The 26,997-nt window shown below is 37.4% G+C and overlaps 2 protein-coding genes across 6 annotated transcripts in view; one reads left to right on the top strand and one right to left on the bottom strand.

The window, feature by feature from the left end:
* Positions 1–10: 10 nt before the first annotated feature.
* Positions 11–15,225, top strand: LIAS (lipoic acid synthetase). 3 transcript variants are annotated; one of them, XM_054582057.1, is made up of 11 exons: positions 11–162; positions 985–1,157; positions 2,089–2,182; positions 3,368–3,448; positions 5,376–5,532; positions 5,619–5,676; positions 7,366–7,494; positions 9,105–9,250; positions 10,925–10,995; positions 11,780–11,891; positions 13,989–15,225. In XM_054582057.1, exons 1-11 carry the CDS (start codon positions 118–120, stop codon positions 14,039–14,041), a joined length of 1,119 nt encoding a protein of 372 aa, XP_054438032.1. In that variant the 5' UTR covers positions 11–117; the 3' UTR covers positions 14,042–15,225. The 3 variants fall into 3 exon arrangements, with proteins under 3 accessions (XP_054438032.1, XP_054438033.1, XP_054438034.1); XM_054582058.1 differs by lacking the exon at positions 3,368–3,448; XM_054582059.1 differs by lacking the exons at positions 2,089–2,182; positions 5,376–5,532; positions 5,619–5,676.
* Positions 15,226–20,243: 5,018 nt separating this feature from the next.
* UGDH (UDP-glucose 6-dehydrogenase) overlaps positions 20,244–26,997 on the bottom strand; it is a 28,654-nt gene continuing 21,900 nt past the window's right edge. For all 3 annotated transcript variants that reach the window (XM_054582060.1, XM_054582062.1, XM_054582063.1), the window contains 6 exons: positions 26,615–26,709; positions 24,753–24,883; positions 24,381–24,514; positions 23,878–23,969; positions 23,655–23,765; positions 20,244–21,571 (listed from right to left, as the gene is read on the bottom strand). In XM_054582060.1, coding sequence (XP_054438035.1) covers positions 21,461–21,571; positions 23,655–23,765; positions 23,878–23,969; positions 24,381–24,514; positions 24,753–24,883; positions 26,615–26,709 — 674 coding nt within the window. In that variant the 3' untranslated portion in view covers positions 20,244–21,460. The remainder of the gene's footprint in view (positions 21,572–23,654; positions 23,766–23,877; positions 23,970–24,380; positions 24,515–24,752; positions 24,884–26,614; positions 26,710–26,997) is intronic.

The raw sequence follows: 26,997 nt of genomic DNA on the forward strand, positions 1-26,997 counted from the left end.
AGTTCTACCGGGTCAAAGGTGGTCCATGTAACGCGTCATAAATGGCGAGACGGTTTGTCAATCTGTGTTTTCCTTGGAATTAGAGTCCTTCACCCTTGTAGGAAACCAAAGAAGGAGATGTCTCTACGCTGCGGGATCGTCGTCCGCACCGCGAGGCCCCAGGTGAGTGGCGGGATTTGCAGGGTGCGGGAGTGGGATGAGGGACTCCCATCTGCTCAGTGCGCCCGGTAATAAGGTCAACAGTTGCTGATCATTTACCTCTACCCAGGCACTGTTCTAAACTTTTTTTCATTTATTTCTCCGGACACCCCCATGTAGTAAAGTCTCTGGTAGTGGCTTGTTTGTAGGTCCTCCGGCCAGCGCCGAGAGCTTTTCTTTCTGTTTCTCAGTGATTCGTACCCTGTATTCTTGGGAGCATTATAGGAGCACTGGGTTGAACATCTCTTACTATTCTGTGTTGGATTCTAAACCATGTACTAGACACCCCTCTGGACGGTGAGAACACAAACCTGTGCTTTAGGCTTTCACGGAGACAAGGGCAAGTGCTGTATAGCATTTGTCCAGCACCATTAACAGGGGCTCGTTTTGAATTATTGAAGGTTATTTTTGCGTTAGATTTACTGACTTTGGAATATTACAGTATCTGGGCTATCTTCTCACGTTTGTTGTGTTCAGATCTAGAAGCCAATGGTTTCTTATGGTCAACAATGTACGGTTGACTCTCGAACAACCATGGGTCCGCTTACGCGCGGCTTTTTTTTTTTTTTTCAGTTAAGTACCTGTCCTGTTTTTGATCTGCGTTTGGGAGTAGCGACGGAAAAGTAGGATTGTATGCGTTGATTCAGGACATTTTATATAGGGGACTTGAGTATCCTCGGATTTTGATATCCACAGGGGAAATAGGGAGAAGAGGTATTAAATAGGTTAAAAGTAAGTTATTTTAAAGCCCACTGAATAAATGTCAAAATGAACTCTTTTGTTTAGGTATTTGGAAAATATGTATACAATCCAGTCCGAGCAGTTAGTTCCTTGCTAGATAAAAAAAAAGAATTTTTACAGAATGGACCAGACCTTCAAGATTTTGTATCTGGTGATCTCGCAGACAAGAGCACCTGGGAGGAATATAAAGGAAACTTAAAACGCCAGAAAGGAGAAAGGTAATTGAAATTTTGAGATAATTTTAATATACCATTCTTTCATCATGCATTATTTTCAGATATAACCAAGCCCTAGAGTATATTTTTATTCAGACTTGTTAAACTTAGCTTAAAGTCATTAGAAAGAAGCGATAGCAGACATAAGTGAGTAGGTGAAATAGTTGGAATCCTTTTCTCTGTGCCCTTTAACAATTCTCATTCAACCTTCCTAGGATTTAACCATCCTACACCGCCATCTCCTATTTTTATATCCAGCATCTAATTTCTTCAGAAAGTGAAGGTTATTACATTGCATCTGGGTGTTTATGATCTTACTCGTTGCTTCTCGAAGCAACATGACCTATAGACACCTTGCCTTCATTTAAAAGAATGGTGAAGAAATTTCATGCAGTAGACAAATTGTTTTGCTGGATACTTTGCACAACTTTTAGATCACAAGTGGGTAGAAGTCAAGGGGAACCTGAGGATACAAAGTCTGTCTTCACTCCAAATTTTAGATTTTTTTTCCACTTAATCATTATAAAATATAGAATAGAAAGTAGAGCAGGATCTTTTTTTGAGGAATCTCTCTGTATTCTATACAAATATAGAATTTTGGATTGGTATTTTTCATTGGGGAATGAGATGTTCAAAACCTCATTCTTTTTTTTATTAATCTGGTGTTACTTACTCTATGCCTTTGCAAAAAATAGACATGAACATAGTGCCCTGTTAGACACAAACACTGGTGTTTTCTAAAGTTTTGAGTAAGCCTAAATTTGAATCTCTGTTCTTACTCCTGTGGCAAAATTTTAAGAGTTAATCCAGGATTGGAGGAGGGGGCGGAGGGGAAATAACTCTTAACTAGAAACTATAATATGTCAAAGTAACTTCAAAGATGTACGATTTTTTGGGAATATGTTTGTTAATGGATAGTTTTGATTTTTCTCAGGTTAAGACTACCTCCATGGCTAAAGACAGAAATTCCCATGGGGAAAAATTACAATAAACTGAAAAATACTTTGCGGAATTTAAATCTCCATACAGTAAGTTGTCAAAGTGTTAAGTATTTCTCTTATTCAAAAGCTAAAAATTTTCTACATATGTGTAACATAAAAATTAATAAGATACATATTAATAATGTCAGGGAAAGTGAATAAAGATATTTAGGATGCATTATTATCAGTAATAGAAATATACTTAAAAATCATTTTCCCTGCAACAGAAAAAAAAGTAGTTGAATTTCTTAGCTTCTCATCTAACAGGGCAAAAAAAAAAAAAAGATTTTTTTCCTGCAGCTTAGGAAACGAGGGTTTGTTTGTTCTATATTACAAGTTAAGAACATGTTTTTCTGACCAGGTAGTTCACTTGATTAGAGCGTTGTCCCCATACACCAAGGTTGTGGGTTCAATCCCTGGTCAGGGCACATACAAGAAGCAACCAATGAATGAATAAATAAGTGGAACAACAAATCAATGTTTCTTTCTCTATTTGTGTCAAAGAAAAGAAAAAAGCCCTGGTTGGGTGGCTCAGTTGATTGGAGCATCATCCTGTGCACCAAAAGGTTACAGACTCCATCCCTGGTCAGGGCATGTATGGGAGGCAACTGATTGGTATGTCTCTCTGTCTCTCTGCAAAAGTCAATAAAACAAGTCCTCAGGTGAGGATTAAGAAGAAAAAAAAAAGCTTGTTGGAAAGAGTGTAATATTAAATGTGAAATGTCATATACAAATGTTAACTGTGCCACTTTTTTTTTTAAAAAGATTTTATTTATTTATTTTTTTTGGGGGGGGGAGGGAGAGAGGGACAGAAACATCAATGTGTGGTTGCTTCTCACATCCTCCCGACAAGGGACCTGGCCTGCAACCCAGGCATATGCCCTGACTGGGAATCAAACCAGTGACACTTTGCTTCACAAAGTATCACTTTGCTTCTGGAGCTCAATCCACTGAGCCACACCAGCCAGGGCTAACTCTACCACTTTAACTGTTCATTATATATCTTTCCAGATCTTTTTTCTTTGCACATATAAATACATACATTCATACTGTTTTTAACTTAAAGATAGGATCCTAACATACATACAATTTGACAGCTTAACAGCATTTTTGAATAGTAAATTTCTTCGTAAATATGTTGTAAAAAGGTGTAGTATAAAATGCCTGATCACTCATTTGTTCCCCTGGTAAATATTTTCAGCCTGATTGTCGTCAGTTCCCTTTTACTCACAGGTGTGTGAGGAAGCACGCTGTCCCAATATTGGAGAGTGTTGGGGAGGGGGAGAATATGCCACTGCCACAGCCACAATCATGGTAAGGCCAGTCTCAAATCTCAAAGTTTCAGTCTAGAAACTGAAAGGAAGTGTTTTATAGTTTTCTCCTAAAAATGGGCATTAAATACCTCTGATTTTTCATTACATATGGATTTATGCAAAATATGTGAAAAACAAGACTGACAGTAAACCAGCCTGTTATGATCTCTTCTCTGAATAAATCTATTACGGAGTCTTTCATCTGCCTGGCAGTTAATCATGTGCTGTCTTGAGCTATATCTCCTGTTAATTTTTGGAAATGTTACTCACGGCCGCCTAATTTCTTTCTCCCCCTGAACAACATGGGTCTTTCAGTGGGCCGGGGCTCAGCGGGTCTTTACTGTGCTAAGCTGGACTCCAGGAAGCAGGATGCATTCAGGTCCGTTCTACAAAGCTTTATTTTCCTTGGACCAGCAGCTCCTCGGGGCATATACTTACAGTGGGGAATGGAAGGGGTCCAACCATCTATGCACAGGCTTCTGCTTGGCCATGCCTGCTATGTTCTGTTGGCCAAAGTAAGTCGCATGGCCAAGAGAAACATCAGTTGGGATAGAGACGTAAGTTCCTCAACTAGTGGGAAGGAGAGACTGTAAATTACATGGCAAATGGTGAGATGTATAACCTTAATTTGGTGGCATGAAAATTGGGATTAACAGTGCAGTCCACTGTATTTATCCCGAGGGGTATGAATATTGAGGTATTGGGGTTAAACCGAAATTATGTGCAACTGGAAGTTCACATTTGTCTGAAAATGTCGGATACACTGTTGAGTTGTACCAGCAGGGGGCTATTTACGTGAGGTACTGAGGATTCTTATGAGAGGAAGCTCCTTCTCACAATGCCAAGCCAACCAGGGAGCTTATCCAAGTTGCACAGCCTTAGTTCCTAAAGGAAGACGTAGTTGTGAATACTCCACGATGTAAATCTCTGGTTCCACCCCGTACCTGGTCCCCTTTCCCACTATTGATTCGTAGCTGATTCTTGGCTAGAGTTCATTGTTTCGGTAAAACCATGAGACTTTGGGCGTAAGCATTGTGCTGTGAGTCCCCTCTGAGAGAGTTAAAGGAAGAGAGGAGCTTTCTCCCTGAAACTACAACCCCTGCTGTGGTGCTTTGAAACTCTGACGGCCCCCAAACATCTGCAGTGGCTGTGCCTGCAGAACATGGTAGTGACCTGTGGCAGCAGAAGCAGTGTTTTGGAGAAAGAGTGATATGTGCAGAAGACAGATTATTCACTTTTTATGTTTTCTGTTTCATCTGTTTCATAACAAGAAAGAGCTGCGCCTACTGTTTGATTCCTAGAGAAACCCACATATTGATAATGTTAATTAAATATTTTATTTCTTTTAAAATCATTTTATTCATATTAGATACAAAGGAATTTTTGTAACTTATGTGTAAGAATACCAAAACGACAGACGCCCTGGTATTCCGCGTGAGCACAGATTGCAGGGGTGCACAACATGTGGCCCACAGGCCGCATGCCGCCCAGGATGACTGTGAATGCGGCTCAGCACAAAATCGTAAATTTACTTAAAGCATTATGAGATTTTTTTTGTGATTATGTGTCACGATATACTTAATATGTGGCCCAAGACAGCTCTTGTCCTTCCAGGGTGGCCCAGACACCAAAAGGTTGGACAGCCCTGGAGAGCATTAGCATTGTCTTTGAACCCACCTGTCCCTCCCTTGCTGCTACCATCCCCTTGTCCCTCTGACACCATTCTTAATCCTGAGTTTGTCATTGCCTTTTCTTTCTAGTTTTACCACATTACATTTGTATTCCTTAACTAGATTGCTCAGCTTTGAAAGTGTCCCATTTCTTATAAACAGAATCAAATTGTGTTCATTTTTTGTAACTTTATTCTCTCAATATATTCTTGAGGGTCATCTGTCTACTTGATTTAAATAGTAACATTTCTATTCTAGTTGATGGGTGATACATGTACAAGAGGTTGCAGATTTTGTTCTGTTAAAACTGCCAGAAAGCCACCTCCAGTGGATGCCAATGAGCCCTACAATACTGCAAAGGCAATTGCAGAGTGGGGCCTGGATTATGTCGTTCTGACGTCTGTGGATCGAGATGGTTAGTGTGTCATCATTACCTCTTCCCAAAATTGGCTCTTACCAAGTTGTGACATCATCTTGAGCAGTGGGCTCTCTTGTTTCTAGATATGCCTGATGGAGGAGCTGAGCACTTTGCAAAGACTGTATCATACTTAAAGGAAAGGTACACACTTTGGCATTTGCTTGTGTATAATTTAAGGACTTTTTTTGATTCATATAAATTCAGGGGTTTTTTTTTAAAGAATTTATTTATTTATTTTTAGGGAGAGAGAAAGGGAGGGAGAGAAACATCAATGTGTAGTTGCCTCTCACATGCTCCCTGCTGGGGACCTGGCCTACAACCCAGGCATGAGCCCTGACTGGGAATCAAACCGGTGACCCTTTGGTTTGCAGGCTGGCGCTCAACCCACTGAGCCACACCAGCCAGGGCTAAATTCAGTTTCTTTAAGGTCTTCAAAGCAATGGTTATTAATATTTTACGTGGCATTTATAAACTGATAATATGCTGGAAATTATGTGGTCTTTTCTCCAGAAAAAGCATATATGAACATACAGGTACCTATTTGCAGAAATTTTAGGGATTCAGGGGCACAGACTTAGCCCTAGACCTTTGGTCCATTGAGCCCCTGCTTCATATCTGAGTGCTAGTCTAAACTTTGAGTCATTTTAAAAGTGTAAAACTTAAGTCTTCTAGCACTGATTTTGAATAAATCATCATCTAGAAAGAATACGGATGAGATAAGCTCCTACATTGTTGCAATATGTAAGATGATATAGATTTTATCTATATTCATATGACCTTTGAATTTTACCCATAATCCACATTTTTATTATTTTAACCTCATCTACTTAAAAAGCTTTTATAAAAAAAGAGTTATGCTTGATTCCTATAGCTCAGTACTAGTCTAGCACCTACACACTCAGTGTTTTTTCAATGATTCCTGCAATATTTTCTATTTAATTTTTTTATACGTCATTAAAAATATTTTTTGTTTGCAACCCGCTAATTGATTTCATATACTACTAGTAGGTCTCAACTTACAGTTGACAAACAGTAAGTTACAGGATGTATTCTTTCAACATCTTCGATATCCATGAGAGGATAGATATAGATATATAGATATATCTGTTCTCTCAGGAAACACTCCAAAAACTTTGGGTGGTTTTGTGTAACTGTCAGCTGTCTCAGTCGTTTCTCTTGCTGTCACAGAGAGCAGCTCTGTAAGCTAGTTCCCGTTTTAATGCTTGAATGCATAGGTATAGCCGATATTAGTAGGAAGATTAATACTTAGTTTGTATTTCGTTTAAGCAATGCTTTTGACTCAGCAATTCAGAATAGTTTTTAAAACCTGTAACACGTGTGAAATATTTGCGTAGAGGAAGGGAGGAGGGCACTATTTGATGAATTTTTAAAGAGTCAAAGCAATGAAACAATGTTCACATTCACATGGAAATGTCCCAATTTACTTTCTAAAGAATTACAAATATTTATATTTAATGTTTTAACACTTATATTTTAATTCCTCTCAATAAATATATTTTATTGAAAATTATTTTTCAATACCTACTCAGTAAAGTTTAAAAGTCTGCATAATTTCAGAATTTGTTCTGATTGTTATTAGCATGCAGCTGTGTTTTAACCACTATGTAAATATTATTTGAAGTTCTGGGTTTGCTTTTTTTCATGTAACAGTTAAAATATAAACATTTGTATGTTCATGCTTTTTTGGCAGGGTTCTAAGTACAGATTATCGTATTGAAACTCATATAGAAGGAGTAGAATTATTTCTTTTCTAAGCAGCAGTTATGTCAGTTTTGTCCTTAATTTAATGCTTACCTTTTTTCCCCTTAGGAATCCAAAAATTCTTGTAGAATGTCTCACCCCGGATTTCCGAGGAGATCTGAAAGCCATAGAAAAAGTCGCTCTGTCAGGATTAGATGTATACGCACATAACGTAGAAACAGTTCCAGAATTACAGAGGTGATTACACATGTAGAGTAATGTTGGAACATTTTCTCGGTTTTTTCAAAGGAGAACTTCGTAATTTACTTTTATAAAGTGAACTTAACGTACATATGTCTATTACATAAAAATCAGAAAATATAGCCAACGAAAAGAATGTGATCATCACCCATAATATTTCTGTCCAATAATATTAATTTCTAACATCTCAGTATATGTATACTTAGGTAGTTATACGTGTGTGTTTTATTACACACATAATGAGCATCTTTTTTTCATGTTTTAATAGTATATTACAAGTGCCAATGAGTTGTTTTTTTCAAAAACAGCTTTAAAAAAAATTACACAAGAGCAATTATTTTGATGTAATTCTTTTTTTAAAAAAGGACCTTTAAAATGCATTTGGCATTAAGGTATGCAATGAATGATGCTGAAGAAAAACTGGTATCATTCAGATGTATTTTAAATGTCTTTTAAAAAGTAAACACTATGTTTCCTTCTAAAAATTTTAGTATTGAGGGATAATTATAGATTGTTATTGCACATTAATGACAATGTTCGTATTTCAAAAAAATAAAAATTATTTTAGCCTTCAGTCAAGATTAGTATGTTCACTTTTATTAACTTCAGTAAAGTACTTGACAGTGGTTTTGTTAGCTTCTAGATATTATGCTGTGTTATAGGACTTGAAGGAGGTGTGATAAAAGAGTAACTGTCATTTCTATTAAATCATAAACATTAGGGAGCAGAACTTAAATTCAGTGGAGAAATACTTTCAGAAAGTAATGACTATATATTATCAGTCTTGTAGTTATTTTTAAACTTCTAAATTGGTTTCCTCCTTCACTGTGATTTGGTCTCTCATAAAAAATAAGAACCACAACAACAAATCAATTATACAAAATAAAGGTACATTTTTGTTCAAGTAAGTGCTCACCTAACATCACAACTTTGTATCTTTTGGGCCTTTTCCCCCTTTCCGCCATGGTGGTGCGGCCCCCGTGGAAGTATGGCGCACAGCCTATTCCAGCCCTGTCATATCTCACAGTACCACCGCCAGTGGGTGCCGATTTTCCTGGTTTCACTTAAGAAACATTATCCTTTCCAGTGAAAATTCCAGAACCATGCCTTTTTTTTTTTTTTAACCTAAGAGATGTCAATGTTGTATACTCACCAGCAGAGGGCAGCTGAGTCTTTAGAAAAATGATCATAAAAGTTTCAGACCTGAAATGTGGCCTTAGGTTAAACAGATTTTTCTTTGTTCAGGACCGAGATTTTTCTTCCACTCTTTCCCTTTTTTTCTTGAATACCCCTTATAAGTACTCTTTCTCAGCCTCAAAATTCTGGTTTCTCAATGAGTACTTCCTAGATTGAATTACTTTTATTTTAGTTTTTTCTGCTCCAGGTTTAAAAAGCCTTTAAAGTCAACAGCAAGGGGGGCCCCAGTGAAGCCTTTTTTCTATCCTAAAGTAACAACTGCACATTTGTGCACAAGTTCTACCATTAAACTGTGTGATGTGATACAATGCCCAGAGTATACTTTGCTGGTCTTCCACGTTGCTTACATAATTATGTGCTTAGTTGAGCTTGTGGTCATTCTTGCTGACAACAGCCCTTCTATTTTCAAGGAAAGTTCGTGATCCCAGAGCCAATTTCGACCAGTCTCTGCGTGTACTGAAGCACGCCAAGGAGGTGCGGCCTGATGTTATTTCTAAAACATCTATAATGTTGGGTTTAGGCGAGAATGATGAGCAAGTATATGCAACAATGAAAGGTAAATAAATTGAAAAATGAAAACTCCCATTTAATTTGAGTAATAGCAGGAATCCACTTTGAAGGCCCTATTATGCTTCCTCCATATTCTCAGTGAAAGCACTGTCATTTTAAGAAACATTCAAAACTGTAGAGGATTTTTCTGAGTTTATTTGAGCCAAACTGACGACAATTGCTAGGAAGTAAAATTTCAACAGATTGAGAACTGCTCCAGAGAACTGCAGTTTAGCACCTTATTTTCTACAGTATAGTCAAAAGGGGACATTAGAGGGTTACAAGAAATCCATTGGTAATAGATTAGGGAGGCAGGAGAAAGCAAAGTGGAGGAAACCTCTGGGATTAGATAAAAAGTTAAATGGTAGACGCTTTTACAAAGGTGGATACAGGATAGTTAATAGTCAACAATTAACATGATAACAGTAACAACGAGGGATTTGTGGTTCCCTCGGTGCAATGCTTATGCTTTGCTTAGGTCAGGAAAAAGAAAATTTGACATTCCAAGGGTGTTATCAGAATGCAGAAAGACAACAGACAGGCTCAGTTAACCTAAAGATTGACCTTTGTTAGGTTAAAATACTGGCCTAGGACATGGCTACCCGCCATGATCTGCTTTTAGTTATAAAGTTTTACTTTCAGACCATCCCATGTGGTACTTTTAAGGCTGCCACGCAGGCCTCCCCTGAGCTTGGCAGGTTTTGCATGTGGTCCCTTTTCCACAGTGCCAATAAGAACAAGGTACAGTGTATGGTTATAAATAGTAACATAAAAACAAAAGGAAGTATATTTTCTTAGAACTTTGTGGAATGATACACAAGATACTAGGATATGAAATTTGTATCCCATTTTACTTCCTACCCCTTTATCAAGTAAAAACATGATTTTGTCCACTTGTACAGTCACTGGACAATTTTTGAGAGCCATCCAGGTACCAGGAGCTCTGGCTGGCTCTGACAGTTCAAAGATGAATAGGATATATTCCTGCCTTTTCGGAGGAGCTTACTGGTAACACTGTCACATAACATCTTAGGTTTTGGACCTTGCTAATCTTAGTTCCGTAAGCCCATTTGCTTTGTGGTTCTTGGGCTTTTACAAATTTTAAATAAGAAAGCTTTTATTTTACCTCAAAGTCTGGCCTTCCTGCAGCTTTTTATTTTCTTCAAAGAGTAATAAGTTCAAATAGTAATTAAAAGGTTCTCTTTACAGCAGTTCGTTCCGTTTCACTGGAAAGATTCTGATGTCTGATCAGATCAGCTGCCCGGGCATATCTTGTACATTTAGAAAAGCATAACATTGCAGGTCTGGTCTCCACTGTGGGTGTTTTCAGGCCTTTGAGAGACTGCTCGCTCTCTCTCTTTTCTGCCTACCAGACTCCTGCTCTAGATACTTGCCACCCCTGTTTTAGCCTCTGTCCCATAGTCCTGGAGTCGTTCATCCTTCTTTCAGCCCCACATGACTGTCTAAGCATTCCTGTGTTTTCAATCCTTACCATATTTCCTGGCACATAAATACCTTTCAGTGGATGAGTATAGTCTTATTTTCTAACGTTAGGATTATAGGCCAAGATAAAGTTCACACTGTTCTGAAATAAAATTATGTTCTGGAAAACTATGCTTAAATCTACAATTTTAGCATCATAAAAACGCCTGCTAATATAACATACGCTTTTTTTCTCTAGCTCTTCGCGAGGCAGATGTGGACTGTTTGACTTTAGGACAATATATGCAGCCAACAAAGCGCCACCTTAAGGTACAGCTACCGTGAATTACCAAATGTTTATTGGTAATTTGAGTTAAATCTTTATTGTCCATAGGTTAAATTAAAAAGCTGCTGGCTTTTTAGTAATATGTTCCACGTACTTTTTCAAGTTCCAGTTTGCATTTTATTATCTGCATAAAGCAACTACACTGGAATTTATTTGCTCTCCCCAAAGTTACATGACTTAAGTGAACCAACAAAAACATTTAAAATTTGGGAAATTACATTCATTCCCAATTAGTGATCTTGTGATTTAAAGTTATATGAGAGCCAGGATGAAGTAAGAAAGAAGTTAGTCTTCCTATTTTCTATTGGACATTGATTTATTCGTTTAAGAAACTTTTTTTTGAGTAGTGACCATGTGCCAGACACAATGCTAAGCTGAAGATATAAGGTAAGTAAGATACAGTCTAGTCCTCAAGAATGTTATAGGAGTAATGATTCTCCATTATACTTGTTAGTCCACAAAGGTGTGATACAGATAATATATAACCTCTACACATAATCTCATTCTCTTTCTCTGGCCTTTGCAGTAGCTAATATAATACAAAATTGATATGTCCCCCTTCCTTTCTAATTCCTGTAATTATGTTCTGATGGAGTGGCCAGCGGGTAACTAGTAGACAGGTAGTTAGTGAAGAGGAAGAAGAAGAAACCTGGGCGCACCTGGATAAATTATGAAGTTAATTCCACCTGACTGCATGGGTGTCAATTTTCTTTAGAATCAAAATGATTTATGTAAATTCTGGAATCGGGATTAATTCTTTAAATATAGGTTGAAGAATACATTACTCCTGAAAAGTTCAAATACTGGGAAAAAGTAGGAAATGAACTTGGATTTCATTATACTGCAAGTGGCCCCCTGGTGCGTTCTTCATATAAAGCAGGTGAGTTAGACTGCAGGGGATGGTTTTATGTAGACCATAACTTTCCACTTAAAATTATAATAGTTGTGGTTATCTTTTGTGAAAAGGAAGAAAAGGTGGGGGTGGATGTTGGGGAACATCCTTAGGAGATTTGCTCCATAAGGGTCATATTGAGGGAAAAATTTCTCAAATCTAGTTTCTTCCAAAAAGCCTCTTTCCCTACTTTAATGGCTCAGCTACTATGGTGGAAGTAGAAGCAATTCTATGTGTGGATTTCAATAGTAGTTTATTCAGAAATGACAAAGATCAGTCAAGCATATATCATGGTTTTCTGGAAAATGCATAGTTGTTTAATAGCGATGCAGCTTCATCTCCAAAGTCCAAATTTTAGATCAATTCAAACTCTGAACAATATTAAATACCTATTCAACAGCATTGCTGCTTGCCATGTTAATATCTTTGTGTTTTTCCTCCAAGAAGCAACAAAATATAATTCATAAGATTATTTTCCTTATAGAAATTTTTAGAGTTTTTACTAGCTACAATGCAATTTTTCACCCCTGTAATTTCAGTTCTTATTTTAATCAGTAGTTTGAGCTGACCAATGAAAATAAAAGTCTTTTCTGAGAGATTAAAAATCGTGTAATAGTGGCCATCAGAAGTCTGTGAGAACATATCTGAAAGTTTAATTTAATCCAAAAAATCTTAACTGTGTTTTCCTTGTCATTTAGACTAAATTACAGTTTTTTGAAGAATAAACCAGCTAGGTTTTTTTTTGATATGTCTAAACTGTGTTATTATTATTAGTGATCTTTTAAATGACTGTTATATATTGAGGTCTAAATCACTGATATGCTTAAATTAGCATAGATTTCATTTATAAAAATTACTCAAGTATTAGTAATATTACAGTGTTCCTATAAAAAATTTAATGAGGTAACAATAGCTTCTCGTAGTTACAAAACCCAAGAATTTGATCCAACACTGACTAACTGACAAGATGTGGGGACTTTGGAAACCAGTAATTATAAGTGATTTATTCTTCAAGCAGTGCAGCTGGGAAGGTAAAACTATGTATAAAGAATAGAAAAAAATATCAGCTTCCAGAGTGGTTAAAGTAGAGAACTATCATTTGAAAGGAGTTTTTATTTTTTTGGATTTTTTTAAAAAGAAAGTTTCTAACATTTATAAGAAAGTGACTTATGAATACTTTAATGCTTTTTAAATTACCAGTAAAATGTCAGATTCTGGTAATAGAGCATTAGACTCAGATGATGGATTAGCACCCGGTAATGATAACACCGGTTTTACTCCTGTCACATTTAGAAGGAGGTGTGGAGCGGCACTGGTATTTTCTCCATTGCTTGGCTAGGTTATGAGCCTTGAAATTCTTGGTGATTGTATAGGGATGGGGCAGTTGCAATTCTACTCGTATATTTACATGACAAAGAGAAGTTAGTCAGGCCCTCATAAAACCAGACCTGCAAGTGCCGAGCTCTGCCAATAAGCACTGAGCTGTGCTGTGATAGTGAGAAACTAAATGGAACCCTAATGACCTGAACGCTGAGGGTGTCCCCTTTAACCGCCAACATTGCACAGACACAGCTTAGGGGGAGGAGAAAAAGCTCATTATAAATGAAGAGCGCTTGCTTCCCTAGAGGGGAATAAACTAGAGATTCCGTCAGATGAGTCTGCTCGACTGCAACGAGGTCTGTTTTATAAACATCAGATCTAAGCTAATAATGTAGTAGAATTGCTCTCTGAAATGAATTGTGCCAACAGCAACACTTTTGTCAGTGATGAGGAATCGATAGTGCACATAGTGTGGAATAAATGTACAGAAGCAGACCCAGACGTGTTACAGGGTCACCCTTTATAATACTGAGTTACTAGAAAGAATAATATTCGAGACAGTAGTTATAAAAAAAATTAAGAATAATGTCTAATCATTGTGGGGGGAAAGAGCCAATGATATAGGAGATATTATTGCCATTGAGATTTGAGAAGAGAGAAATACCAATAAACACAAAAGCCTTCTATAAAGAAAAACATTGAAGTGTAATTTTTCTGAAATTGACTTTAAATTTATATTAATGTATTTTCATTTTTCTTAAATAGGTGAATTTTTCCTGAAAAATTTAGTGGCTAAAAGAAAAACAAAAGCCGTCTAACACTTATCAAGACACTCAAGATTACAAGAATTTTAAAAATTTGATTCCATTTGCTAACAAAAGTGGTAGCAGAATGCCTGTACTTCACTGGATAAACCCAAATTTTTTGTTCTAAGAAAAATGTCAATAAGCTCTGCATATTTAATTATAGTTATTTATTTGTCTTTTAGCATATCTTTTTGTCCCAGTAAACAATTGCCTGCTATGATGTAATTATAAAATAGTTTACTGTTACAGTATAATTTTAAAAATACATTAAAAACAGCTAGAAAACCTTAGGCCTCTGTTACCTGTACATCATTTCATTTCTCATAAATGACATACTGTGATGAAACAATCAGTATAGATTGAAACTATGATCAGATTATTTATAATTAACGTGTTCTTCACATTACATTATAACATCATTGGAATAATTTACAAAGGCTTAAGAGTTTGGGTGTTGGTTTTTACAATCATATGGGTACATTAGACTTGCAGAAGATTTGTGCATTGATTACCTGTTTAGGGCCTCTGTGAAACCAAGACCACGATGCTGTCCAAGGCAGGGAAATGTAACCTAAGTATAGTGAGCTACATCTAATAAAACGCCTTGGCTGGTGTGGCTCTGCATTGAGTGCCAGCCTGCAAACTAAAGGATTGGCTGGTTCAGTTCCCAGTCAGGGCACATGTCTGGGTTGCAGGCCAGGTCCCCAGTAGGGGGCATGCAAGAGGCAACTACATATTGATATTTCTTTCCCTTCCCCTCTCTCTAAAATCTTTTAAAAAAGAAGAAGAATAGTGTGCTATGTCTGCAGGCACTATTCCTTTTAGTCCTCACATCACTCTGGTGAGGTGGTTGTAGATATAATAGTGACCTGAGTAAGGAATTTCCTTCCTAAGTACCAAGAACTTTTGACTCTGAATCCTGTCTTCTACATCTCACAAAGGAAGTTTTTAGGTGGCTATATTATAAAATATGTAATGTGAATAGCCAGTTCTGGTTTGAATTTTAAAATATGTGAACTAGTTTTATAAAGATAAGGCATAACTTCGGAAATTAGTTACATTTTAATTTAACTCGCAAAAGTTGTATATACTTTTGATTCACTTTCAAATTTAAACATCTCTAACAACCATCCTCCCTACAATCTATTCTTTCACAGGAATAATAGATTAGACTGATGTTTCCTTATTTTGCACAATGGAAGAGAATGGTAATGAAATATTTTAGAAGAATATTTTTGTCAAATGGAATTTTCATGAAATCTCAATGTAAAATAATTAAAAGTGGCACTTTATTAGCACGATGTAAAAGTTTCAGATTGGTCACAATTATATAATAATAATGGCTCATAAAGCTACTTTGATACAAATGTGAAATTGGGAGTCAGCTGTAGTCTCTTGTAGAGTCAGCAGTCTACTTGTTCCTTTGTCTCATTTTGGTTACACAGTAATGAGAAAAATCTTGACTGGCACAGCTTAAATAATAGTAAACTAACAAATTTTAAAGCACTTCATCTTGCAATCCCAGGATACTCTCCTGTAATCCAGACACTTGAAAGAGGAATAGCAGGAAATGTTTGTTTCAAAGTGGAATCTCAGCTCGTCTCTTCTGGGTTTGTTACGCATTCATTCATTGTGTGACTGACCATTGTACCCTGACTAGAATATACGACCAGCTGCCTGGATGTTGCTGGAGATTAGAATATGGCGAGCATGTGCTGTAGAGGTAACTCCCTTGCACAACTGTACAAGAATGGACAGGCTTGAATTTTTAAAAGGCCAGGGCAGCAATTTGACCTTCCTTAATGTGATGTGTTAATTAGCATATTTAAATACACAAACATGGCAGGAGGTCTCTACCACAATTCTTGATCATGGTATTTCCCCGGCCAGGTAAGTATCTCTCTTACCAAAATTCTTGATTGGGTGGCACAAGTTAATGTCATCAGTGGTCTCCAATGTAATGGACCCATTTCGGTATGTCCAGCTAACCTTTTTATTTTTGTAGCACAAGTAACATTTTTAAGAAAATGAAAATGATAAATGCATGTGGTTTTTTAAGAAAAGTGGTACAGAGATCCCTGCCCTTTTTCCAACCACTGAACCAGCTAATCCAGAAACCCACCCCGTTTGGTGAGAGAATAAATGTCTTACTAATGAATCCAGTTTAAATAGGAGTTTCTTTTACTTGAAGCTGAAAACATCTTAACATTAGAGACATTATTATATTAAGAAATGTCATCACCAGTGGCTGTAGGGAGGAAAATGGGAGGAACACCATAAAGAAAAATTCAGAATGTAAGCAGAGCAAAAAAGCGGGAGCAGCAGCTGGGAGGGACGTAAGTACATTTCCACCATTCCCCTGGGGATCCCAGCAGCTCAGAAGCCACAGGCGCACACTTTAATATACATTTATGCTAATGATGTACCATTTCAATGTACATCGGGCTTCCATGAAAATTTCATTGGACGATTCTCTTGCTAAAATTTTGGCCACCACGTTTTAATTTTTAAGAACTCTTTGATTACTCCATTAAAAAAAATAGCATCCTGTTGTTTCCTAGCTGCAATTTCTTTCAATTTTCTCTCTAAAGATAATTAGGGTGCTTTTTGTTCTTGTTTTGAAGTTGGGGCTCTCTGCATTGAGCATTGTCTATTTCCTCTGTTTTGATCTCTGCCTTTTACATTGAAAGCTCTGCTCAAAAGCCTGGTGATCCTTGGCTCTCCAAGCACACTAGATGTTCAGCCACTCTAAAGCAAAGTGGAAGCTGGGGTGGGGGAGCTATTAATTGATAAAACCTCACTATAGTGCTTGAGGGGTGAGTCGAATTTTTCAATGAAAGGCTCCTAAATGTCAGAATTGTTTCTCTAAAGCCATTCGAGTTTTCAAAACAAAAAAAAGAAACCTCAAGTCTCCTGCCTTGCAGGTTATAAGCTGGGCTGCCACCTCTCTCAGACCAGGCGGATAAAAGCAAGCCGGAGAGTAGAGCATGGCTTTCTCTTCAGTGCACAGGTTTTAAATTAGTCCCTTTTGTTTCCAGTCTGAAATCTCACCAAAAACCTCCCCAAGTCTGAAATTTTCTGATTCTACTCCTAAAAATCCACCTCTTAATATCCTATGAAAGTATGAGGTGGGAAAGGTTCTTTCTTGACCTGGGGTAGGGTGGAGACTTGGGTGTGTCTAACTGTTCCGTACAAAATTTTCCATCTCAGTCCTCTGTTTTTAGATGCACATCTCAACTTCATCTTTTGTGGTATGTGCTTCCTCCGATTTTGGGAATCTTCTGGTGAGCTAACTACCTGCATCCAGAAGGCAGCCTTCATGAGGCCATGGACGTTTCTGCTTGCTCTTCCTTGTAGTTACTTAGCCTCCCACCACTCTCTGCCTTCTAAAAATTGGTTGACATCACTTATCCACAGGTGCTTCCTTTCCCATTCTCATTGTTCTTGTCTGTTTATAGCTTTCATATTCCTTTACTACCATTTTAGCAAGTTTCCAGAAAGAGGATGAAAATAGAGCATGTGTTTAATTCAACATGTATAACCAACAATCTAGGTAGTCTTTTGGCCTGCTGGCTTTACTTTAGGGTAAACAGGTAGCTGGAGTAAACTTAAGAAACTGTGTGCCAACACTGCATTTTGTTTTTATCATTAATGGCTATTTTCATATTTGATCAGTTATTTCTGTGTTTTAGCTTCTTTACAAGCTTGCTTTCATTCAACTATGTTTTTTTTTTTTTTTTTAAGATTTTATTTATTTTCAGAGAGAGTGGAAGGGAGGGAGAGGGAGAGAAACATCGACATGCAAGAGAAACATTGATGGGTTGCCTCTCACCAGGGACCTGGCCTGCAACCCAGGCATGTGCCCTGCCTGGGAATAGAACTGGTGACCTTTTGGTTCTGACTTGCACTCAATCTACTGAGCCACACCAGCCAGGACTATGTCCTTCATTTCTTAGCACCTCACAGTATCTGCCTTATAGTGCACAGACACCTAGTTTGAAATATTTTAAAGACGGTTACCTGAATGTGAGTACCAATGAGTTTACCTAGACAGCAAGACCTTAATTTCGCTACTTTGTGTTGCCAACCGCTACCTCCTCTTCCCCATTCCCAGCGTCCTTTAGAGCCTCAGACCCATTTCTGTTAAGTAGCTGGGAGTCCCAGGAGGGCAAAGAGCACGTTCTCACATCCTTCTCGGCTGCTGCCCATGCCATTTTGCCCTGTCCACCTTCTGATTTCTTTCCTTGGGGTGATACTGCATTATTCTGCTAAAGCCACAGGTACTCACTTCTCTTATTAGAACCTCTAATATAGGATGGTTTCCATCTCAAGAAAAGCTATTCAAACTGTTGCGATTTTGAGCAAGTTATTAATCTTTCTAGCCTTCTGTCCTTCATCTGAAAATGATAGGACTTATCTCAAAGGAATTTTGTGATGAATAGATGAGAAAATTCACCTAGCAGGCTTAGCATCGTGCCTGTCCTATAATGCTGTTAATTGCTGTTCTTAGCAATTCTAGAACTTAAACATGGATCTGATTCAGTGGGACCAGCTTGTCATGGTGTCTAACAGGAGTATGCACTGCCCGCCCGCCACTGTGCCAATGGGATCTTTGTGTAAACATTTATCTCATGCAGTCTTTTTAACAAGTTTTTGAGTTAGAGATGAATTATCTCTGTTTTACAGTTGATGAAAATAAGGTATTCATGTAACTTAGCCAAGATACCACATGCTAGTAGGTAATGCATTCAAAAGCTGGGAGTCTTAAGTGAAATAACATGATCTCTGGAGAGCACACTGTGAGAGAGAGAGTTTAGTTTTTTTATACAGCCTCCTGTATCTATTTGAATGCTTTTTTTAAAACCATTTCCAGGTATGATTTTCAGTTTTAGCTATCAGCTAAAAATCTCACCAAATATACATTGGCCCCCACCAAAAAATACTAGCTAAGAAAAATAGAAACTGTATCGACGACCAAAAAAAAAAAGACAGTCTTTAATTTTCTTAGTAGGGAAAGAAAAGGCTAACCACTTTTTTAATTTTTAAAAATTCATCTTGGAGAGAGGAAGGGGGAGAGAGAAACATCTATTTGTTGTCCACCTTATTTATGCATTCATTGGCCGATTCATGAATGTGCCCTGACGGGGATTGGACCCACAACCTTGGTGTACTGGGATGACACTCTCACCAACTGATCTACCTGGCCAGAGCTGCTAACCATATTCTTGCAAAATTCTACACAAAGTTCTCAAATTGCTGTGTTAAATTACCTCCCTAGTTACTCTGTGATTTTTCCTCCATACCACAAACATCAAGTTTACATGGCTCTATGAACTGTCTTTTGTCCATTTACCAATTCTCTTACTTTTTAATCAGTATTTTGCATTTTTTTAAAAAAATGAATCCTAGGCATTGAAGCATGATACAACTAAACACCAGTGCCCAATTCTTTTGGCTTAAGCAAGACATTCTGGGGTTATAATTCCTTTACTAGATTATAAAATTGTTAAGCAGAATACAAGAATATTTTCAAGCAGAAATGTACAGCAAATTCTAATCGGCTCATTCTCATTTTCAAATCTTATGAGTAAAGGCTCATCTTGTGTTCAAACACTCAGGTGTTTGTCTCTTTCAGGCGTCTACAAATTTTTTCTTGAAGGGCCAGATAATAAATACTTTAAGCTTTTCAAGCTGAAGGGCAAAACTGGGGACTTACTATAACCATTTAAAATGTAATTACAGCCCTGGCTGGTGTGGCTCAGTGGATTGAGTGCCAGCCTGCAAACCAAAGAGTCGCCAGCTAGATTCCCAGGCAGGGCACATGCCTGGCTCGTGGGCTGGCTCCCCAGTTGGGGGCGTGCCAGGGGCAACCAATTGATGTTTCTCTCACACATCAATGTTTCTCACCCTCTTTTTCTCCCTCCTTCTCTCTAAAAAAGTAACAAAATCTTTAAAAATAAAGAAAATGTAATTATGTAAAAATGTAAAAATCACTCAGTTCACAGGCAGCTAGCCAGGTTTGACTCATGAGCTATAGTTTACTGACATCTGGTCTATTTGCTAAATCCCCTCCCTTTCGTGTGTCATCTGAAAGTATGATGCAATGCCCTTTTCTCAAAAAAGAAGTGATTATTTACTGTCTAATGTTAGATTGTCATGACTCATTAGTTACTTGCACTGTGACAAAAATACACCCACACAGCTGTTTATGCAGAATATTTTATTGATGTATTTGATATCTGTACAGATGTTTCTGTCCTTATCTTTATATTTGTTTCTGTGTTCTAACTGAACCACATTAATTCCTAAAGGATAAGGTCCATATCTGTTTAACTCAGTCTATATACTCTTAGCAGAGCATAAGCATCATGGATATCAGACACATTTCAATAATAATAATAATAAAACAAAACAAATATGTCAACAACATGCACAAGAAAAAAGCAGACTGAAACACATACAAAAATTCTTCTCTTAGAATTATACATGATTTATAAAATCTATGTCTTTAAGTTTATGAGATTATATTGGTTTTCTTATTTAAAGAAAAAGGAGGAAACCTACAACAAATGATAAAAAAACAAAGTCAAGTTAACAAATATTTTTGGCTCTTGGACTAAATTTAAAAAAAAAAAAGACCAATGAGGAAAAACTCTTGAGAAGTGAAATGAAATGGACCCTAGGACTGATGTTCTCTCCATGTTTAAGAAAAAAAAACTGCCTTTTAATCTTATTTGAATTGATTGGAAATGAATTAGTGATGACCTTTTTAAGCTAAAAAATCAGTGACACAGCTTATTAAAACAAAAAGGTTATTTCTAACATAGAAACAGAGGGAAAAAGATGAGAAGCATTAAGAAAAAAGAAAAAGCACAAAAGGCCCCATTCTGTCCATTGCATCCTCCTCCTACGTTCAAGGAGACAAGAAATGGTCTGGAAGACTCCTCACCCAATGAAGCCAGGAACCTCTAAATCTCTGTGACACTTCCTGAAAGGGTAACAGGGTTTGCCCAGTATTTAGCAAGCAATGTGATGATTTAAAATACATATTTAATGACAAGTAATAAAACCGATGATCAGAAAAACTAGAGTACCTTTCCCTTTATAATGTGATATTAAAGTGCAGCCTATAGATACATATTTTGTAAAGTAAAAAGTGTTTGAAGTTTTTGTTTTACAAAAATCGACACCATTAAAATCAACATGATTATTTGCCACTCATCCATCCACTGAGGTAACAGTATTATAAAAATATGTAAAAAATATTATAGATTCATAATTACTAAGTATGCTGATTCCCACAGAGCTAATATAAATTGATTAAAAAAATAGTTTTGTTTCCTTAAAAACTTGGTTCATTTAACACTATATAGCAAATAGATATTTGCTATCCTTAAGTACCAAAAAAAATTAAAAATAAAAATGACATGTTTATACTTTGGGTTTCTTGTTAGGTGGATCCTGAAGACTAAACTTCGGAATTTCACTAGAAGGAGCATATGGAATTCTCTTTGAAGACACCTTTTTTCCAATTGTTTCAATCTAGGGAAAAAAAAAAAAGATTTCAGAAAGAAAACTATTAACAAGTATAGTATGTAAATGTAAAAACTCTATAATGAAGCGTAATTAAGGGGAAAGCAGAAAATGTTTTTCAAATAGCCTGAGCTACAATGAAAGATCTTTGTTTCCTCCCTTATTTTTAATGTTCTAGACTCCATGTACATTCTACTTTTCATATTTACATCTAGACACTCTCACTCCTGCCAGTCCCAACACCAGACCCTGCCCTTAAACAAGGTAGAGAATTCTGTGTTGCTACTGTTTTAGTAGCATATGTGAAAGCCATTATGAAAGACACTAGTCTCCAGTTAACTCATTCTCTCTCATACCCTATTTTCACATCCATTTCCCTTATTCTAACAAACTTGCATAAGTTCTAATAGCATAGATATTAGGAGCTCAGGCTTTAGAGTTTGAAAGGCACCAGTTGGAATCCTGACTGGTAATTGCTATGTTACCTGAACTCTCTAGGTCTTTCTTCCTTGTTTGTAAATGGTATTACCACCACCTGCCTCAAAGGGTCGTGGTAAGGATTAAATTAGGTAAAGTGCTCAGCACTGGGTTTGGCACACCAGTCAGCCTTCTATGAATAAAGTCTAATTTTATTTTGCATATTACATTTTAAACTCTTTTCCATACATCCAAAATCACCAATCTTAACTTTAAAGACACCGCTTCTTCACTAGTCATAAGTCTATCTCCTCTCTACTGCAGAGATAAATATACTACACAATTTTCATAAATGTCTTTTGAATTTAAAATATTTAATTCTGACTCATATCACAAAGGAAGAGTTTCTGCTTTGTATTAATGAGGTGTCTTATTTTGTGACTTATAAAATTATCTTTAGTGTTTCCACTCCTAATTATTATTTTTAAATCCTTACTAGGGAAAGTGAACTTACAAAAACTAAAGCTCATTTGAAATATATATATCTCTTTACAAATTTTCTCCCTTACATGAGTAAGACAGGAATGAGAGAAAATTTGTCTATGCCTTGCAAATAATCTTTAAAAATTAACATTGCTGAGTTAAATCATGACTGGAAAGTCATGTTGTGACTCAGCAAGGAGTGGTGGGACAGAAGAATCCCCAAGGTCCTTGATGAAGTGTCAACAGACAAGTACGCCTTCGGATTCTTGCTGCAAGTGAATCTCTCGTGAATGAGAAATGAACACTCAATTCCAAATAAGATCTTGAACAATTCGCTGACAGGTGAAGAGAACCAGATCAGATATTTTGAACAGGAGATGAGGCCTTATCGGTGCGTCCAAGACAGCTGGTGCTGAGCAGACGCACACGGCCAGCTCTGAACACTGTCCCTTTCTACTCTGCTAGGGGACTGTGCTGACAGCAATTTCCTGGCCCATTTCTTTATTCTTCCTGACCTTCCCCTGAGCCTCCCAGCCCATACACACTGCCTTCTTATTAATACTTTTGGGACTCCTGGCAGAACTGAAATGGATGCAACACCTAAGTGCACCATTCTGGGCTGAGGTTTCTGTCAGCTGTCTAAGCATTCCATAATTCATGGGTAAGTCCTGAAGGAGAGGCCAGTGCCACCGAAGCTCCCACACTTTCAGACCTCTCACTGCACGAGGACTGTTTTAGAAGGCATAGCATCCTATACCAACATGTGACAACTACGCTGCACTTTGCAGTTAGCAAGACATTATACAGGAATAAAGACCTGGCACACTGAGGGGATCAGTGTGGTACAGACAGTTCAGTAGAGCAGCCTCGGTGGTTCCAGGAATAATTTTTTTTGTATGTTTTCTTGATCTTTGTGATATGAGGTCAGGTGGGGCATATTCTGTCCCTTTATGATAGGCAACTAATGACTTCCTAGATACTATGGAAGGGAGACCAAGACTGAGTGATCATAAATTTAAGGATGGAGTGGAATAGTTACAAAAACCCCAGGGACTTCCCAGAGAACTGACTCATAATCTTTTTGCCCCAAAGTCATGTTATTGCTAAATGAGAAAATATTAAAATTCTAAAACACAATGCCATTAAAAAGCACATAACCAAACAAACAAAACCAGTCCCGGATTGTGATTACCTGGAAGCCAATGGCTTGTAATTCGTTGTGGAGCCCATCCAGGACACGCCGTCCATCAAAGATAAAGGCTGGCTTCAGCATTTTTTTGTGAATACGTTCATAATCTAATTCCTAGGAAGTCAGAACCAAAGGAACAATTAAACACACACACGAGCACGTACTCAACCACAACTTACATAGAACACCTCTAAAATTTTGTTTAACACCATTTCTGTCACCTCACCTTAAACATGTCCCACTCAGTGCAAATAACCACAGCATGGGCACCATCACATGCCTCATATGGATCCTTAGAAATGGTCACAAGTCGGGACACTGTAACAGCAACAAAAAAATTGGCAACCGGAAAGGAGTTACTGGAAGTTATGCATTTTAACACTGGGATTGCAGGAGGAGTCGAGGGGCTGAATGAAGAGGAGTGATCTGGCTGAAGTGTGAGCGAGGGGAATGCTGTGGGGCTTGAAGACACCCAACGATGCCTGGAAGCGCTCCTTGGAACCTCTGGGGCTTTTCAGAATATGCCAGAAAAATCATTAAAATAACTAACCCACCGCTCATCACTTCAAATAGGAGTTGACAAAACGATACCTAAGGGTTTCACTGGAGGAACACAGCTGAAACAGGGTGTACCCATGATATGAATGACAGAGACTGAACAAAGTCCCTGGAGGGCAAACAAGTCTCGAGGCCCATCCTCGAAGGGCCTCACGAGACTCCAAGCCTCACCTTGGTCATCCTCTGAAACTCCTGGATGAGACAGATCCACCACTATTTGTTCCCTTGGGACTTTTGGATCATAAATATGGAGGTGTGCACCTTCATCCATCAAATATTTGCTAATATATATACTAGAAGATTCCCTGAAGAAAAAAAAATCAGTGTTCCTAAGCTTTTTAAATGGCATATATTCTAATACTTCAGAAGTTTAATACAGAGGTAAGATTCTGTATCTCATGAGGATAAGAATGTTCACTTTATTGTTACTCTTTATACTAGACACAAACAGGTATTTCATGCACTCATCCACCAATCAAACATCTGGATAAGATGAGGGGTTAACACTCTCAAAGGGGCTGAAATATTTTAAAGAACTGATACCTCGTATCACCAGTGTCCTTTTTGAATGCAAACCCCAAAATAGCTATCTTCTTATCAGTCACTGTATTAAACAGACCGTCTATGATCCGGGAAGCAAACCTCCTCCTCTGGTAGTCATTTATGTCTATGACCTGAAATTACATGAACAATTATGCAACGATTAGATAAAAGACGGGCATCTTGTGCCATATATTGCTCAGGATTTAATGGGGAGCACTACTGTATGAATCCAAGCCTTATAAAGTAACAGGAGACAAATATCAACCAACCTCTTTAGTATCTGCAGATTAAAAAAAAAAATACAAAATCCACTCCCTTCTCCTTTATGCCATACTAAAAATTTTAATTTCCATTTGGCTTCTCTTTCCATGCATCAGGCTGGGACGGGTATAAAGATGGAGAACACAGCTAAGTTTCAATCCCATTTGAGGTCCAGCCTGACTAAGGCACACAGAGAACAGTGTTTCCTCAGCTCACTCCTCCAAACCATGAGGAAGCAAGGCTGTAAGCAGTCAAATCCCAAAAAGCGCTCTCGCATGCCTCCTCCCACCCCTCACCACAACTGAGTGTGAGTAGAATGTGGACAGAGGACAAACGATTACGGCTGCCTCCGGATGAACCATAACCCCACGAACATTTGGCAGTTTTTAATTAAGTGTTATGAGTCAAAGTCTCTGATCACCTCTCTGTTTCTCTCCTAAGAGTTTATAAATAAGACTTCATATTGGTGACCAGATGAATAAGAAAAGAAGATGCTTTTGGGTGTGTCTTTTTTAAGGATCTAAGCTTCGAGGGACTGTATTTAAACCCTGAGTACTTGAGAAATGAGCCCGAAGTGTTGGAAAAGCAAGCTTTTATCTGCATTTTTCCACTGATGAACAGTAACATAAAGCCATCATGCTGCATAGAGTACACATTTCCAACAAATAAAAAATTAAAAAAAAAAAAACAGTGCATTTCCTTATATTCCCACCCACCGCTGAAATTTGAAAAACTACAAACTTGGGGGGAAAATATTTGGGAAAGGTATGTGTACTGACTGATATCTTGGATAGATTAGTTAACATCCCTAAATTTCAAGTTCCTCATTATAAACAAGGAGTGATATTAGTGATGGGGACTAATGAGAACTAAGCAAAGTACTTAAAAGAGCACCTGGCACAGAATAAGCACTCAATAAACGTTAACTCTTTCCATTTTGAGAAGGTCTAATTTTAGCTCTTTGAATCTCCCTGTCTCTTTTTTGATCCTCACCTGAGGACAGTCCCTCATTGCTTCTGAGGAGAGGGGAAGAGAGAAAGGAAGGGAGAGAAAGAAACATTGACATGACAGAGAAACATCAATTGGTACGTGCCCGCTTGCATAGGGGACTGAATGCACGAGGACTGGGGATTGAACCCACAGCCTAGGCATGTGCACTGACCAGGAAGAGAACCCACAAACTTTTGGCTATGGGACAACATTCCAACCAACTAAGCCATACTTAGTCGGGGTACCTCTGAATCTCAAAGAGACAAGACAAGTATCAGCATATGCAAACCACTTGAAATCATCATAATACAGGTTCTCCCTTTATTTTGATTTTACGCCTTTCAAGATAAAGAATTATAATTTAGAGTAAGTTCTTGCTTTACTCTGGGAGCAAATTTAGTTATAAAATTAGAAGAAATACTGGTTTATCAGAAACTTCTATCACAGTTGATTAGCAAAAGACAAAAACACAGAACACCAAATAATAAGCCTAAAAGTAAAAAACTGAATATAATAATAGCTGAGTTCCTGTAATAAATAAATCCTATCAAAAACTATGACATGCTTTAATTATAAGTTAATCATAAGTTGTTGACTATGATGATTAATACCTGCTGCCAATAATGAGCTACTTCAGGCAAATTCAGAGCTTCACAGAGATAAACCAAGTTCAGAACATCTTTTTGAAAGCAGCTCCCACCAAAACCTAAAGAAAGAAAAAAGAAAATGACAATATTTTCATTTAAGAATCACACAAGTGAATCGTGACAAATTTCTGTCACACCAAATCAGAGGCTCTATGCTAGGATTTTTAATACTAAAATTTGAATATTGGAAAACTAGTAGTTTTATAAATTGTGTGAAATTTGCAAGCAACAAATCAATTCTATAAATAAATTCCAAATAATTTTCTAGCAAAAGTTTTATTATTACTGTATTTTCTTTTTTTCTCCTCAGCCATCTGGTATCACTGTCCTACACATCTAACTGTAGC

This window comes from Pteronotus mesoamericanus, unplaced genomic scaffold, assembly GCF_021234165.1.
Source record: "Pteronotus mesoamericanus isolate MK-2021 breed Mesoamerican mustached bat unplaced genomic scaffold, CSHL_Meso_final contig_68, whole genome shotgun sequence".
NCBI classification, from domain to species: domain Eukaryota; kingdom Metazoa; phylum Chordata; class Mammalia; order Chiroptera; family Mormoopidae; genus Pteronotus; species Pteronotus mesoamericanus.

Bases quoted from the DNA above. Each gene is read 5' to 3' on its own strand.
- LIAS (XM_054582057.1), top strand. From the start codon at position 118: ATGTCTCTACGCTGCGGGATCGTCGTCCGCACCGCGAGGCCCCAG. The intron at 1,158-2,088 runs GTAATTGAAATT...GATTTTTCTCAG, and splicing joins AAACGCCAGAAAGGAGAAAG to GTTAAGACTACCTCCATGGC. The intron at 9,251-10,924 runs GTAAATAAATTG...TTTTTTCTCTAG, and splicing joins AGTATATGCAACAATGAAAG to CTCTTCGCGAGGCAGATGTG.